We start from the raw sequence: 17,852 nt of genomic DNA, 5'->3' as shown, positions 1-17,852 counted from the left end.
AATAGCCACAATATTAATAACCCAATGCATTAGAAAGTATGATAGCTATGACAAGCTCATTGCTAAGTTACTGATGCCATATACAGTGAATTAGGAAAGGATTTTAATATAGTTTAAGGGGGAGTGGATCAGCTGGATTCCTCTTGTAGGGAGCCAGCATGGACTCGATAGGCTGAATGGCCTCCTTCCGTGCTGTAACTATTCTATGATTCTATGATAGCTTTGATTGATGTTTCTAGGAGTAGATAGTGCCACGTAACATTAAGATGGATAATATTTAGACTAAAGATGGCACAGTAATACAGTACTTTGAAGCACTAATAAATGGCATGAAATTCAGATCAAATTCTCACTGCACTGAGCCCTGATCTCAACTCAATCACTGCGATGCCAAGCAAAGGCCAGGGGCCTCTTAGCAAGGGGGGGGGGGGGGGAAAGTCAGAACAAGGGCAATCATCAGGCTACCTTAGCAGACAGCCAAGCAGCCAGCTCAGAACTGCATAATGGAAGCCTTGGAGCAGGTCACCCACTTCTTGGCTGCACACTGTGAAGAGTCCGGGAGGAGGGGAAAATCAGAAGAAAGAAAAGTAGAATGTAAACAACCCTCAGAAAATATCAGTTATACACCTTACCAACATTAACTATTAAAACTATATTAAAAAAAAAATCAAACATTCTCTTCATGTACATACTCAGCTGCCCTCTTGAAATGGGAAACTTTTCATCAGGAAACAATGGACATAACCAAGCAGCTTCAATCTTGCTCATACGAAGTCCACCCAGGCAAATAGCCTTATTGTTTTGGTCCAATCCAAGTTTTCTTAAAAGCAAGCTTATGATTTTGTCATCACCCTTTTTAATGCTGACATCTAATGCTTTCCGAATATCTTGCTCACGTGCTCCACTGTTAAGCAAAAGCTCCACTAAAAGCAGGTTGTTGCTTTTCTTACAAGCCTATGAAAACCATTAAGAAGTTGTTAAAATTCAAGTACTATTAACTAAAACAAGCAAAATTGCAGGGAACAGTTTTTTTGTCAGGATCCAGAAAGCATAATGCAGTTTTTCCTCACATAATAACTCTCTAAGTTTCAAAATTTAGTCAATTTTTCATCTCCAAATTAACAGTTTAAAAAAGTACAAACAGAAATTTCACAAATGTATTTTCCAAGAATAAAATCATGCTACCACATAATACTATGAAAGTTAAGTGGCATCTATAACACAATCTTTTAATCTTCAGTAATCTGACTTTCTGGTCTGTGTGCAGATAGTCGATCTCAGCTGCACTAGGGCAGCAGTTGAGGCACTACAATTAACTTCAGTCTCCCTAGATTCAGGAGCGGGAATTTATTCCCAGTTATCAATTCAATTATTTTACACGGAATTGAAGTTAGGCAAATGCACCTGTAGTCACCTATGTCCATTTTGTCACCCTATTTGAATATGAGTATCACATTAGCTTGATTCCAGTCCAGTGGTACCTCTTCAGTGTTCACTCAGGATGATTGTCAATGCCACAGAAATATCCTCCCCTAGTCTCTCAACACTCTGGGATAAATACCAGGAAAGTTGTTTTAAATGGGAGATTTCTTTTACTTAACTAAAATATCATAGGCTTGAATACATGACTACACATACATGAAAAACGCATTCCACTTCTCTCAAGGTAATGGGAACGTAGAAGAGTTTGGACACTGAAAATGGCCTAAGGCTTAGTTCTATTTATGTCCTAGCTTGTCTGGGGACCATGCCAGGAATGCCAGCTGAAAGCAACTCTGGCCTAAAAAAGACTTCAAGTAATTCACTCAGATGTCCTCAATAACACTGGTTTCTTCATAAGTTGAAACAAAGTTAGAGAACCTAGATTCTTAGGATTAGGCTTTGGACTGGACGGTACAGAAATTTGGAAAGCATAAATCAGACATAGATTCTTTGTTTTCAAATGGAAGCCTAATTTCCCATTTATGTCTGTATTTCACTGCTTAAGCCGTAATCTCACTAGTCAACTTTAGAATTTGGCAAATGATTCTTGGTATTAGAAATGGAGTTACAGCAGACTTAACACTGAAACAAAATTATATTTACCTGATAAATCAGCGATTCATTTTTAGACTTCTGATTGACATCAGCCTCCAAGATGATTAAACATTCCGCCATCATGACATTGTTTTCTGAGCAAGCATTTTGAAGCATCTGATTTCTAATTGAACTATCACTGCACAACGTGGACAAGCACTTGCAGAGGAGGTTTTGCAGCTAATCGTTTCAAAAGAAGTAACATAAAATAATTTCTATGACAGGATTAAAAGTAATGTCTCAAATGCTTGAAAACAAGAATGAAATTTAAAATTACCTGCTTGTTTCTGCAATCTGAGAAACAACGTGCCATCTGATGAAAAACAACTGTGTCAATGGATTCCTTGAAGAAGGTTGCAGCAACAATTGGTAAGGTTTCAAAATAAACCAAGGTTGCTTGGAAGCCCTAAAAGAAATAAGGCTTTAATGACAATTTTATAAGAATTTCTACTGTATGCAAAATTATTTTAAACTTCCAGGTCCCATCAGGTTACCCTTGAAGTTTTAAGCTAAGAAATTCCTAAGAAAGCTACATTTGCTGCTCAGTTCTGCAACTGTCTCTTGCGCTAACACACTTGCTGAAAAATCACAATGCTTATTAACCATTTGGATGATACAGAGCAATCAGACATTAGTCAGCATATTTACCACCACCATCAAACTTTCCTTACCTTTTAAAAATAAAATTATCAATAATAAACACAAAGTAAAGAAATAGTTTAAATGCCCTATTGTTGCATAAATGGTTGGAATCACATCAAAAATGGAGCAAGGATTATAACAATATGCAATGTTTTGCCAACCAGACGATACTAAGTCAGTCAGACAATCATCTTTCACTTTTGCATTGCCAACCACAAAGAGAAGTGTAAATGAGGAAGGCCATTTGGCCCCTCCAGCTCATTCTTCCATACAAAACTATGGTCTCCTATGACAGCACTGTGTGAAGAAGTCCTTATTAACTTTTGCTAGTTTGTATCCCTGTCCTCTTGTCCAACAGTCATGCATTAACCTGAAATGTGACTTGAGTGAGACGGACAATCCATAGGCCAATTTTGTATTGTGGGCTGAGACTTCACTTCAAAAATGGGTTGAGACTGTCCAAAATTCACTTAGGGCAATTTGGGACAGACGGAAAGGTATTTACATCCCATTAGTCAGGGCTGAATTCAAGCCCACACCCAGAACTGCAAGGGTAATGCACTACCATTACAAGTTTAGGGACTCCGTAAATACCTTCAGTGGCACCAGTCACTTCCAAAAGTGGATCTTGTGCCTCTTCAATGCCAAAGTCAACTCACATTGCTCAATATCTACTTGTACAATAGCATAACCCAGGGGAACGAACAACGCAACTTCCTTAATATAGGATTGTAAACAATTTTACAACACCAAGTTATAGTCCAGCAATTTTATTTTAAATTCACAAGCTTTCGGAGGCTTCCTCCTTCGTCAGGTGAATGATGTGAAAATGAAAACCTCGAAATGAAATCGCATTTATAATTCACAGAACAATGCTTGGTGAGTACAGACAGTTTTTTCAACTGCCCGTTGCCAAGGCAATCAGTGTGCAGACAGACAGGTGTTACCTGCCAGGTCTCACAGAATATACAAATCACCAAAAAAAAAACAACAAACAAAAAAAAACAGAGATAGAGAGGTAGAAACATAGAAAAGACAGCAACTGGCCCGTTATATTAAAAACAGATAACATTTGTTCGCTGGTGGGGTAACGTGTAGCGTGACATGAACCCAAGATCCCGGTTGAGGCCGTCCTCATGGGTGCAGAACTTGGCTATCAATTTCTGCTCGACGATTTTGCGTTGTCGTGTGTCTCGAAGGCCGCCTTGGAGAACGCTTACCCGAAGGTCGGTGGATGAATGTCCATGACTGCTGAAGTGTTCCCCGACTGGGAGGGAACCCTCCTGTTTGGCGATTGTTGCGCGGTGTCCGTTCATCCGTTGTCGCAGCGTCTGCATGGTCTCGCCAATGTACCATGCTCTGGGGCATCCTTTCCTGCAACGTATGAGGTAGACAACGTTGGCCGAGTCACAGGAGTATGAACCATGCACCTGGTGGGTGGTGTCCTCTCGTGTGATGGTGGTATCTGTGTCGATGATCTGGCATGTCTTGCAGAGGTTACCGTGGCAGGGTTGTGTGGTGTCGTGGACGCTGTTCTCTTGAAAGCTAGGTAATTTGCTGCAAACGATGGTCTGCTTGAGGCTGGGTGGCTGTTTAAAGGCGAGTAGTGGAGGTGTGGGGATGGCCATAGCGAGGTGTTTGTCCTCATTGAAAACATGTTGAAGGCTGCGGAGAACATGGCGTAGTTTCTCCGCTCCGGGGAAGTACTGGACGACAAAGGGTACTCTGTTGGTTGCGTCCCGTGTTAGTCTCCTGAGGAGGTCTATGCGATTTTTTGCTGTGGCCCGTCGATCGATGAGTCGAGCGTCATATCCCGTTCTTACTAGGGCGTCTTTCAGCGTCTGTAGGTGTCCATCGCGTTCCTCCTCGTCTGAGCAGACCCTGTGTATTCGCAGGGCCTGTCCATAGGGGATGGCTTCTTTGACGTGGTTAGGGTGGAAGCTGGAAAAGTGGAGCATCGTGAGGTTGTCCGTGGGCTTGCGGTAGAGTGAGGTGCTGAGGTGCCCGTCTTTGATGGAGATTCGTGTGTCCAAGAAAGAAACTGATTCTGAGGAGTAGTCCATGGTGAGCTTGATGGTGGGATGGAACTTGTTGATGTTATCGTGTAGTCTCTTTAGTGATTCCTTGCCGTGGGTCCATAGAAAGAAAATGTCGTCGATGTATCTGGTGTATAGTGTTGGTTGGAGGTCTTGTGCAGTGAAGAAGTCCTGCTCGAACTTGTGCATGAAAATGTTGGCGTATTGGGGTGCGAATTTGGTCCCCATGGCTGTTCCGTGTGTTTGGGTAAAGAACTGGTTATCGAAGGTGAAGACATTGTGATCCAGGATGAAGCGGATGAGTTGTAGGATGGCGTCCGGAGATTGGCTGTTGTTGGTGTTGAGTATTGATGCTGTCGCAGCGATGCCGTCATCGTGGGGGATACTGGTGTAGAGTGCCGAGACGTCCATCGTGGTGAGAAGTGTTCCTGGTTCAACTGGTCCGTGGGTACTGAGTTTTTGTAGGAAGTCTATAGTGTCGCGACAGAAGCTGGGGGTTCCCTGTACGATGGGTTTCAGGATGCCCTCGATGTATCCAGAGAGGTTCTCACACAGGGTTCCGTTGCCTGATACGATAGGACGTCCGGGTGTGTTGGCTTTGTGTATCTTTGGGAGGCAGTAGAAGTCTCCCACGCGGGGAGTACGTGGGATGAGAGTGCGTAGGATGCTTTGAAGGTCTGGATCGAAGGTCTTGATCAGTTTGTTGAGCTGGTGGGTGTGTTCTTTGGTCGGGTCTGCGGGTAACCGTCTGTAGTGTTCCTGGTTGTCCAGTTGTCGGTATGCTTCTTTGCAATAGTCCGTTCTGTTCTGTATGACTATGGCTCCTCCTTTGTCCGCTGGTTTGATGACGATGTTGCGGTTGGTCTTGAGAGCGTTGATGGCGTTGCGTTGTGCTCGGGTGACATTCTGGACTGTCTTCTGAGTGCGGCTGATGAATCTGGCATTGACGCATTTCCTGACAGCTTGAGCATACATGTCCAGCTGAGGGCAGCGACCCTCCGGAGGAGTCCAGTTTGACTCTTTCAACGCAAAATCGTCGAGCAGAAATTGATAGCCAAGTTCCGCACCCATGAGGACGGCCTCAACCGGGATCTTGGGTTCATGTCACGCTACACGTTACCCCACCAGCGAACAAATGTTATCTGTTTTTAATATAACGGGTCAGTTGCTGTCTTTTCTATGTTTCTACCTCTCTATCTCTGTTTTTTTTTTGTTCGTTGTTTTTTTTTGGTGATTTGTATATTCTGTGAGACCTGGCAGGTAACACCTGTCTGTCTGCACACTGATTGCCTTGGCAACGGGCAGTTGAAAAAACTGTCTGTACTCACCAAGCATTGTTCTGTGAATTATAAATGCGATTTCATTTCGAGGTTTTCATTTTCACATCGTTCACCTGACGAAGGAGGAAGCCTCCGAAAGCTTGTGAATTTAAAATAAAATTGCTGGACTATAACTTGTTGTAAAATTGTTTACAATTGTCAACCCCAGTCCATCACCGGCATCTCCACATCATTAATATATGATGGTAGATAAGCAATGGCAAACTTTAAAGAAATATTTCAATATCAACAGATATACATTCCTTTGAGAAATAAAAGCTCCACAGGAAAAGTGATTTATCTGTGGCTAACTAAAGAAGTTAAGGATAGTACTAGATTAAAAGAAGAGGCGTATAATGTTGTGAAGAAAAGTAGCAAGCCTGAGGATTGGGAGAGTTTGAGAAACCAGTAAAGGATGACCAAAAAAAGTGATTAAAAAAATGATAAAAAGGGAAAAAAATAGAATATGAAAGTAAACTAGCAAGAAATATAAAATGGATTGTAAGAGCTTCTGCATGCAAGTAAAAAGGAAGAGAGTAGCAAAAGTAAACGTTGGTCCCTTAGAGAAATTATAAATGGGGAATCAGGAAGTCGCATGTGCATTAAACAAATATTTTGTATCTGTCTTCAAAGTAGACAACATAAAAAGCATACCAGAAATAGTGGGGAACCAAGGGGCTAATGAGAGGGAGGAACTTACAGTAATTAATATCAGTAGAGAAAAAGTACTGGAGAAACTAATGGGACTAAATGTCAATAAATCCCCTGGACGCGATGACCTACATCCTAGTTTTCTAAAGGAGGTGGCGGCAGAGATAGTGAATGCATTGGCTGTGATCTTCCAAAACTCCCAAGGTTCTAGAATAGTCCCAGCAGATTGGAAGGTAGCAAATGTAACCTTGCTATTCAAGAGGGAGAGAAAACAGGGAACTACAAGCCAGTTAGCCTGACATCAGTCATTGGGAAAATGTTGGAATCCATTATTAAGGAAGTGGTAACAGGGCACTTTGAAAATCATAATATGATTAGGCAGAGTCAACATGGTTTTATGAAAGGGAATTCTTGTTTGCCAAATTTATGAGTTTTTTTGAGGATGTAACTAGCAGCGTAGATAAGGGGAACTAGTAGATGTAGTATATTTGGATTTTTAAAAGGCATGCGATAGCTTGCCACATAAAAGGCTGTTATGCAAGTTGGGGTTGAATGTAATATATTAACATGGATAGAGGATCGGTTAAAGGACAGAAGAGAGTAGAGATAACCGGGTCATTTTCAAGTTGGCAGGCTGTAACTAGTGGGGTACCGCAAGGATCAATGCTTGGGTCTCAGCTATTTACAATCTATAATAATGACTTAGATGAAGGGACCGAATGTAATGGATCCAAGGTTGCTGACGATACAAAGCTAGGTGGGAAAGTAAACTGTGAGGAGGAAACAAAGAGTCTGCAAAGGGATATAGACAGGTTAAATGAGTGGGTAAGAAGATGGAATATAATGTGGGGAAAATGTGAAGTTATTCACTTTGGTAGGAAGAATAAAAAAAATATTTTTTAAAATGGTGAGAAACTATTAAACGTTGGTGTTCTGAGAGATTTGGGTGTCCTCGCACAAGAACAAAAAGTTAGCATGCAGGTACAGCAAGCAGTTAGGAAGGCTAATAGCATGTTGGCCTTTATTGCAAGTGGGTTGGAATACAAGAGTAAGGAAGTCTTACTACAATTGTACAGGGCTTTGGTGAGACCTTACCTGGAGTACTGTGCCTTCTCAAGGACAATTAGGGATGGGCAATAAATGCCAGCCTCGCCAGCGACGCCCACATCCCATGAACAAATAAAAAAAAAGTTTTGGTCTCCTTATCTAAGAAAGGATATACTCACCTTAGAGGCGGTGCAACTAAGGTGCACTAGATTGATTCCTGAGATAAGACGGTTGTCCTATGAGGAGAGATTGAGCAGAATGGGCCTATTCTCTCTTAGAAGAATGAGAGGTGATCTCATTGAAAAATAAGATTCTGAGGGGGCTTGACAGGGTAGATGCTGAGAGGTTGTTTCCCCTTGCTGGAGGGTCTAGAACGAGGGGGTACAGTCTCAAGATAAGGGGTCGGCCATTTAAGACCGAGATGAGGAGGAATTCCTTCACTTGGGGTTGTGAATCATTGAAATTCTCTACCCCAGAGGGCTGTGAATGCTCAGTCGTTGAGTATATTCAAGGCTGAGATAGATAGATTTTTGGACTCTAGGGGAATCAGGGGATATGGGGATCAGGCGGGAAAGTGGAGTTGAGGTAGAAGATCAGCCATTATCTTACTGAATGGCGGAAGAGGCTCGAGGGGCCATATGGCCTACTCCTACTCCTATTTCTTATGTTCTTATGAACTGGACATCATGTCTTTTGCACATGCCCCAGTGTGCTTATACAATTTTTTTCAAAAGCAGACTCTGAAAATACTTATTCAGACAAGGTCAGATATTAATCATTAAGCTGCTTTATTTTATGGACATTGAACATGTACAGCAATCATTATGATTGGATTCATTTAATTCAAAATCAGTGGAACTTGACGCTAAGACACTGAAGAGTCTAAATTTCCCCACATCTGTGGGTCATCTTAATTGACTTGAACAAAACAAATCTGAACTAAATTTGTTAAATTTCAGAGTCGAATCAAGGCTTGCCCTTGCAACTTTCAGTTAGAAAACTGGTTTGATTGCCAATGTCTTTGTTATCACACATGTTCACACCTTGAAGGGAAGGTGTGCCAGACCAACCCTGTCAAAACACTCATTACTGAAGACTTCTGTGCACAATGGGTGTAAGGTATTAACTGATTAACAAGGCAGGCTAACAAATTGCCTATTTTTTCAGAGTCTTTGGAGAAACATCAAAACTTATCTCATCAGCATTTTAAACTAACTTTCATTTCAGTGTCTTTTATTAAAAACTACAAACATGCTTTTCTTTATACACCCAAAATTGAAAACTCCTTTTTCCAAATCCTTTCCATGGAAAAATGATCAAAAAATAACACTACCCTTTCTTCTCTAGCTTTTATGTAATTAGACTTTTACAATAACCTACTTGTATTTGCATTTCCGTGTCCTCTTCATATCTGCGTAATGTTTCCACCACAACTTTTGCCAACAAAAGCAAAAATGCACGACACAAATACTTCTTAGGAACAAGGACCTGCAGAAGTTTCAGACCCAGATACTGAATTTCTGAAACAGAAAACAGTGTGAAATACATTGAATGATTCATTGTGGAAAAAAAACTGAATACTTATGCAATAATTATTTGCTATGTTCATCTCTGTTGGTACACTGGAGCAGCCACATGTGCAGAACACATTGAAATAAACTGTTTTCAGTTACGACTACACCTCATGATGGAATGGTTATATATCACCATAGCAATTCACCCAACATATTGTGACAGCATCTCCCAGCCTCACAACCTCTGCACAGGTTAAGAGCAACAAGATCATGAGAACATCTTCACCTCAAGTCACACATCACCCTGACTTGTACATATATCATCTGCCATTCCTTCATTGGCAGTGAAGCTCTTTGGAACATCCGGAGGTCATGAAAGGCACTATGCAAATATAAGTTATTTCATGCTTTCTTTGCAGGTTTCTTGCATCAGCAAGTTTTAGGTCAGGTTTTAGGTCACTGTAATGTTAAAACAAATCCGAATACCACAATAATAAAGCTACTCAACTGACAGGAGCAGCTTTATTACTACAATATTAAACCTACACAGTGGAACCTCGATTATCCGCACTCCAATTATCCATCCTCCCAATAACCAGAACAAAGCCCTGAACAAAACATCACCTCATTCCACAGTTTGTTTCGTTACTTATATTTCACCTCCTTTGCTGTTTCCTTTGATACTTATGTTGTACTTGTTTTCATTTCCATGCCGAGGGTAATGCAATACCAAATTTTGGAGTGCTCAATTATCCCAAGCAGAGGGGGAGGCTCCCTCCATTACAGGAGGATAGCAACAAAAACAACTTGTATTTCTGTAACATGTTTCACAAAGAAATGTGAATGCACTTTATCAGATGGAAAAAGGTAGATACAGACAGAACAGAAAAGGATAAAAGTGGAAGAGATGGCTGAAGACACAGTTAAAAAGGGTTTGCAGGAGGCTTTTAAAAGCATGGAGGGAGGTGACAAAGCAAGGAAATTTTGATGTAGAATTCCAGAGCGCAATGGAATATTGGCTGAAAGACCAGCCACCAATATAGCCAACAAGGAGTAACCCAACGTCAGAGCAACGAAGGGTTCATATGGAGATGTACAACTGGAGGAAATCATAATGGTAGGGTGGGTCGAAACTATGGAGGGATTTGAAACTAAGAACGAGGATCTTAAAATCAATTTAGTGGGATATAGTGAGCCACGAAAACTTGACAAAGATGGGAGCAACAGAGTACGGGAGTTTATGTAAGAGATTACATGAGCTGCAGAGCACTAAATAAGGATAGAGTTTGTGGTGGATGGAGGTGGGAGGTCACTTCGGAGAGCATGGAAGTAGTCAAGCTTGGAGGTGACGAAGGTGTGACGAAGATTCAGCAGTAGTTTAGGGAACGATAAAGGAGAGGGCAGTGTTTTAGAGGTGAGGGAAAGCAGCCTTTGCAACAAATCAGATGTGGGAAAGGAAGCTCCGCTCAGGATGGAAAGGAACATCACTGGAGTTAGCCTGGGGGTGGGAACAGGAATAGAGGCCAGAAGCGTGTAGGTGCTGGTGGTAGCTGAAGAGAATGACTTCAGTTTTACTGATGTTGAGCTAAAGCAAATTTTGCATCATCTGGGGCTTAATGTCAGACAAGCAGTGAGAGTGCATACCAACAGCAAAGCAATAGTGATGGTGAAGGTGGAGGGGTAAAGCTGGGGGTCGTAGCCATACATGTGGAAGCTGACCTTTTGCTTGTAGAGGTTTTACCAAGTGACAGCATGTAAACGATCAAGAGATGATGAGCAAGTATGAAACTCTGGGGTGCACCAGAGATGGCAATGCAGGCCTTTAGAGGAATGCTTTGCCAACATTGTAGCAGATAGGAATAGATCCATGAGAGAGTAGTACCGTGGAGACAGATTGCAGAGAGGCACTGGATGTGGATGGAGTGGTTAACACAACATTTATTGTGTTTTTCTACTAAGCGTTTTTGTAGTTAGTCGGGCCCTCATTATCCATGGCTCATTATCTCTCCTCCTCATTCAATAAATTAAACTCTTCATTTTTGCTTGCCTTGTAACCCCTTCTCCCCATTCTTGTCTGTTTTACCATGACTTTTATCTTATTTCTAACTATTGCAGCCAATTTTTCACATTTTCTTCTAAAGTTTAAAAATTCTTCTCTTGCCTGTTTCCACTCCTTTCCAGATCTCTCAATTCACCTCTGATTGGCTAACATTCAGCTTCAAAGGAAAGTTTTCCAGCCAATTTAGCACAAAAGTCTGAAAATTGATATGATTGCATCTAAAGAATGACCAGCTCAACTTTTGGTGTCTTTTCAATCCTCAAATATGGAATCTCTAGTCCTTCAGTTGGCAGCACCAGGATCCCTATCATACATTACCAAGGTTGAATACCTCAAGAACAAAATTCCTTGGCTACACTTTAAGTGTTAATAAGTTTACGTAATGTTCGATGTTTGCAATGCAGGAATAATAGATTGAGATTTACATTTGTATCTAAGGCTTTATTTCAAAACATAATGTGATTCTCTCAAAGTTGGTCTACATAATCCAACTTAATTACAGCAACCCATTTAACTCTTGGCTTTTTCAGGGATATCAAAGAACTGACGAGCAACCAGTAAACACTTCATTATGCTATTTATTTAAAAATTTAAATCAAGGATAAGAAAACACCACAAACAGAATAACTTGGCTGAGAAATTAAAGTAACAACAGTTTACAATCTCAACTGGTTCAACTTGATATAGCGTATCAATAATATTCAGCTCAGGCTGAAGGAACGTTGAGCTTTGAGGATTACGGCATGTGCTTAGAAAAGTTATTCTTTTTTAAATTCATATAAATTGCAATATTAGATAGAAAACCTTGCTTTTCCTGGTTAAATCCATACCAAGAACAACATTATTTGCTCAAATCAATCAACTTTTTCCAACTTCTTTTGGTGCTCATATTTCCTGAGAAGACATGGGGAAGAGGGGTTGATGAACCAAGGGATTTCCAGAAGCCATAAGTCTTCAAAACTGAGCTAGTAGGTGCAAAAAAAGTGACCAAAATGATTCAGGAGTAGGATTCTGGGCTTCACAACAGGAGGAGAGAAAAAAAATTAAAGCAAGGACAGCCTACTAGAATAATAGAGTGCATATTGACCTCATTTGGTATATTGTGATCTATTTTGGACACCCTTCCTTTGGAAGGATATACTGGCTTTGGAGAAGGTCCAATAATCATTCAACAGGATAAAACCTGTGACGAAGGGACTGAACTATGATGATGGCGTGGGTAAACTTAGGTTATACTTCCTGGAAATCAGGAAATTAAGAAGTGATGTGATGTGATTGAGGGGTTCAAAATAACGTTAGGTTCTGTTCTAGTATCAGTAGAGGTGTATGTTCGGGCTCCTGTGACTTCACTGCTCCCCGTTTTCACCTCTGTTGCACTGCACTCGTTTGCCCAGACACTGTTCTCCACTCCTGGGTTCAGCCCTGCACTGCACTTCCACCCTCCCCAACTCAGCAGTGACTTTTGTTATTTTCTCTTTCCCAATGGGAAAACACCCAACCAATTGTATGGCCAACACTGCCAAATGGAGCTCTCAACTTACTTACTTGAGGGTCAACCAACTTATTTATCTATAATGCACAAATATAGTTCACATCAACACAAATTTTCTTCTCTGAACAGAACAGCATTTCTTAGCAACATAATCGATTAGTGAAAAACAAATCCCTTTGCATTTTCTTTAAAATGACTACAAAAAGAGTTGACAAGGACATTTACTTTTCCTACCTCGTTCATGAGGATACATTTGTAAGGTACGAACCACCGTGTCCAAAGCCCCTTGTTGTGTCATCAGTTCCAGTGCATCTGAACAATCAGCAATTGAGCACAGTACTTGGAGGCCACACTGTTGGATAGCTCGATTCCCAATAAACTGGAAAAAGTGCAACAACATTTTTTGGCTTCAATAAATTAGATTGGTACTCAACCATGAAATAGTCTCTTATAAGCAAAGGATTTTATCTGCCACAAAAATAATGTTAATGCTATTTCTACTCTAATATCACATGGGCCTGAAAAGCAAGGGTTTATTATTCCAATGGAAGTACTCATCATGCTTACCGTATGCCTCACTGCAGCAACACAAGCAAAATTTTGAACCACCATTTCTTTACGGATGCCCCCTCCAGTCCCTTTCGACAGGTGTGACTACAGTCCCAGTATTCAGCAGTCATGTTTCAGCTTTCGTCACCAATACCGCAGAAGCAGTTTGACCCAAAACGTGACAAACATTTTTCCAGCTTCACCAAAGCCACAATATTAGGACAAACAGTTGCTGTGTAGTCTAGTGCATTAATTCACTTTTTAAAAAAAGTTTTCAACACCCAGAATATTTCATCCTTTATTTTAAATAGGAACCTATTAACGCAGTTCACTGTTATCCATATCTGGTTAAAAACTGTCTATCACCAGTTTCAGTTCTAGCATCATGTTCTATTAGAATCTTAATATGATTTAACTCAGAGTATATGATGTTGACAAAGCATTCAAACAAGACCAACTGAACACACTTCTGCTATATTCTCCCTCCAACCCCCAAACAAGGACAACTCAATCAATTTCTTTACTCTAAACAATACAATGGAATGTTCAAGTGACAACATATCGACTTTCAATGAAAGATTTTACCAACACAAAATGTATAAAATCACAAATGCTGTTGAAGCAGTGGAAGTAATTGTTAATTTTAGTAACTAAATATTCAAGGGTCTCCTTCCAACCTTTAATGCTCTAAAATTGATCAAGCACATGCATCACTATACAGTATCACCTCAATATACTAAGAACAAGTAAAATGCTATACTTAGGCAGTAAGTGACAATCTAATGGTCATATTCCATCACTACTTTAATGGCAATTATATAAACAAATACTATGGAAGGGACAGAATTACCCATTATCAAAATATACAGTTCAAGCTAAATGAATTAATCCACAAATAGGAAGAAGAAAAAAACAAAAATTATAATAATCTGGAATAAAGGATGACAACCTTCATCTGAACTGGGATTCATCAATAATTTGGTTAAAAAAAGTATAAGTCTCCTGCAACCTTAACATATTTGGGGGGAAATGTCTTACTCCAGTTATTTACATAATATGTAATGTTATGATCTGGATTTATTTCTTTTAACTTTGTCTATAGTCTTGGGTTTATAATGTTTGTTTGCCCATCTTGAATTTTCGAAGCACAGAGCTTCTGATCATTGTGTGCTTTCTTATAAGGCCCACTGTATAAGTGTTTCCTCAATGTTCAAGGCTGTGGTTTTACTACAACCACAGGTCTCTTATCTATTTTTAAAGTGCCAAGCACATTTGGCAGGCCCAAGCTGTACTGCCAACTGTGGATCTCACTGAACACAGTGACAAAGAAACTCTGTACACATACGCTTAGCTGCATGTACAAAGCTCTTCCCCCAGGCATGTCATTTTTTCCTGTGATGAGTGTGCAGTCAGGAGTCCACAGTCCTCTTTCTCTTAACATTGAAAACTAAATTTACAAAGTGCCCATGAGGTCCCTACAGATTGTCTGGCACTTTTAAAATGAGGCTTCACACTCGCCTGGAGTTGTCGAGTGTACATGCAAATCAGAGAGAGACAACTTTCTGAAGGGGATCTCACTCCATTTAACTTTAATGCACCAAGGACTCAGATCAGGACTCTATTCTGGAATTATACTGCCACTTTTGTCAGCGAACAAATTTCTTAAAGGAGGAAAGGGAGATGGAGATATAGGGAATTGCAGAGTGTGGGGCGTAGGTGCTGAAGGCACAGTTACCAAGGAATGGAGAGTTTGGGGGGTGGGGGGGGGGGAAATGGGGGAGATTGCAAAAATAGGGAAGGGTGAGGCCAGGAAGGGATTTAAACACAAGGGTGAGAGTGTTAATTGGAGGCGTTGGAGGACCAAGAGTCAACGTAGATCAGCTAGGACAGGGCTGATGAATAAGTAGGTCTTTGGGCACAATTGGTACGGGCAGCAGAGTTTTGGATTAGCTGAACTTTACGAAGAATGTTAGGCCCGCCAGGAGAGCATTGGAATAGTTGAGGCTGGAAGTGACAAAAGGCATGAGGGTTTCAGTGGTAGATGGGCTGCACTAGGAGCGGAGGCAGAAAATGTGATGCAGGTGGAAGAAGGTCTTAGTGATGGAGGGGCTATGGAGTCGGAAGCTCAGCTCAGGGTTGACTTGGAGCTGAGGTTGCCAACAGTCTGGTTCAGCAAGAGACAGTGGCAAGGGTACAGAGTTTATGGCAGAGGTCAAAGACAATGGCTATGGTCATGCCAATATTTAAATGGAGATAATTGCAGCTCATCAAAGGCTGGATGTCAGACAAGCAGTCTGACAACACAGCTGCACAGAGGTGTGGTGGAGAGATAGAGCTGGGTGGCGTCAGCATATGATGTCGCTAAGGGAGAGGAGGGGGCCAAGGATAAATCCTTAGAGACTCTAGAGGCAACAGTGTTGGGGCTAGAAGAGAAGCAATTGCTGGAGGTGCTCTGGCTATGATCAGATAAATAAGAGTGCAACCAAACGAGGGCAGTCCCATGGAGCTGGGCAATGGAGGAGGATGGCATGGTTGTCCGCACTGGACAGGTCGAGGGGGGCAAATGCACTACAGTTACACAGAATGTTGTTCATGACTTTGGTTAGGGCCATTTCGATGCAGTGACAGGGACATAAACCTGATTGGAGATACACAAATATGGACCTGCAGGAGAAATGGGCATGGATTTGAGGATAACACATTCAAGGACTTGAGAGGAATGGGGTTGGAGATGGATTGGTAGTTTGCAACTACAGAGGGATATTTTGTTGGGGGGGGGGGGGGGGTTTGTGAGCAGGGGAGCGATGATAGTTGTTATGAAAGGGAGGGGTACAGTATCTGAGGCGAGGGATTACAATGTCTGCTAACATGGGACTAGGAAGGAAATTTGGGTCATTAGCCGTTTAATCTAAATGGGGTTAAAGGTGCAGGAGGCAGATCTTGTGGACAAGATGAGCTCTGAGAGAGCATGGAGGGGGGGGGGGGGGGGTGGAAGTAGGAGAGAAACTAGTGCGATCAAAACCCTCCAAACACAGTGGGTGTTATAAAGGTAGAGAGAGGCCACTACATTACCTATTGTTTGGACTCTACAGAAAAAAAAACCCTCCAATTAACCATCTGACTTTGGATTCACATCCCAAAATGGGGCTTTCCTGAGAAAGTGGCCCCTTTTAAGCAAGCTTTAACATAAAATACATATAAAATGGCTGATATGTAGATGCTTTCCATGGAAATTGCCCAAAGTATCCCAAAACATGACAGCCTGCAGAAACCTTAGTGGAAATACCTTTAACAAACCAGTTAAAAAAAAGTCTTGTTGCAGCTCATTAGATTCTGTCCCACTATCTAACAAGCTCACTTAAAGTCCGTATTAACTAAAATCGGACACTGTAGCAATGTAATATATTAGTGAGTAGACCTATACATTTAGATGGTAAGTAAAAGGGGCAAAGGCTTGGTTTCAAGGAGATGGAAGAGTGAGACGAAATTATCTAAGAAAGTTCTTAACATGGATCAATAGAAGGTAAGCTGAACGATCTTTCCTTTTTCCTACTTAGCGGTGATGACCATAATGATCAGATTACATAATTTCAAAACCTAGCAACGGCTATTTTTGCCTAATGATACCTCATAGAACTACCATTAATTCACACACATTAAAAAACAATGAGAAAATACTTGTAGATTTGATAAACTACGGCTCTGCAGTCTTGAAAGCAGATCTCAGACGGGACCTTATATTGGTATAGAAGAGACTTAATAGGCTAGAGAAGGTAAATCTAAAACAGTACTTCAGGTATGCCCAGGCAGCACGACAAGGCAGCATTGGTTGAGGATTATGTAGAGCAAATTTGGAACAGGTGTCAGGAAGTACCTCTTGACATGGAGGGTGATCAACAGCCAGGAAGGGTAATTAAGGCCAGAACATTGGACTTATATAAGAAATAGCTGGATATTGTAAGGGGAAGATGGTAGGATGAGATCAGATGGTCTTAAGGGCCTTCTTCATCTGAACCAATTTGTTATCTTTTAATTATGAAGTAATACTAACTCCAAAAATATATTGAAGACATAATTATTCTAATCTATCATCCAAGAATCGAACCATAATTACAACATTTTAACCTATCTGGTATGGTGTAAAATTGACTACTGATCAGTTTCAAAATAAAAATCAGAATTTTGCTAAATTATATTCAAGCTCATAATAAGTTATATTGTAATAAATCAGACACCAAAATAAAGCTCTTTGAATCTTTTGCTTAATTGTGCCCAGTTATTCTCATTTTTAAACCATACACTGCCCAGAACTAAGTTGCACTGAGTAGCCATCTGATATTTTTAACACCCACTGTGCCGGTTAACAGAATTCACATTAAAAGTGAATGGTTAGAGTTTATTTTTTTAAATCACTATGCAAAGCTTCCTGCCGACACTCACTGGGCAGTTAATGGTTTAAAAATTGAG

General features: G+C 40.9%; 1 protein-coding gene across 2 annotated transcripts in view; it reads right to left on the bottom strand.

Annotated features, from left to right (window-relative positions):
* The window catches only part of lrrk2 (leucine-rich repeat kinase 2), a 112,617-nt gene that overhangs the window by 73,475 nt on the left and 21,290 nt on the right, over positions 1–17,852 (bottom strand). For both annotated transcript variants that reach the window (XM_068004820.1, XM_068004821.1), the window contains exons 15-19: positions 13,071–13,215; positions 9,152–9,291; positions 2,354–2,482; positions 2,086–2,256; positions 693–954 (exon numbers count right to left, since the gene is read on the bottom strand). In XM_068004820.1, coding sequence (XP_067860921.1) covers positions 693–954; positions 2,086–2,256; positions 2,354–2,482; positions 9,152–9,291; positions 13,071–13,215 — 847 coding nt within the window. The remainder of the gene's footprint in view (positions 1–692; positions 955–2,085; positions 2,257–2,353; positions 2,483–9,151; positions 9,292–13,070; positions 13,216–17,852) is intronic.

This window comes from Heptranchias perlo, chromosome 24, assembly GCF_035084215.1.
Source record: "Heptranchias perlo isolate sHepPer1 chromosome 24, sHepPer1.hap1, whole genome shotgun sequence".
In the NCBI taxonomy this organism is placed as follows: domain Eukaryota; kingdom Metazoa; phylum Chordata; class Chondrichthyes; order Hexanchiformes; family Hexanchidae; genus Heptranchias; species Heptranchias perlo.
Note: the sequence above shows the minus strand (reverse complement) of the source record. Positions and strands in the feature narration are given on the sequence as shown.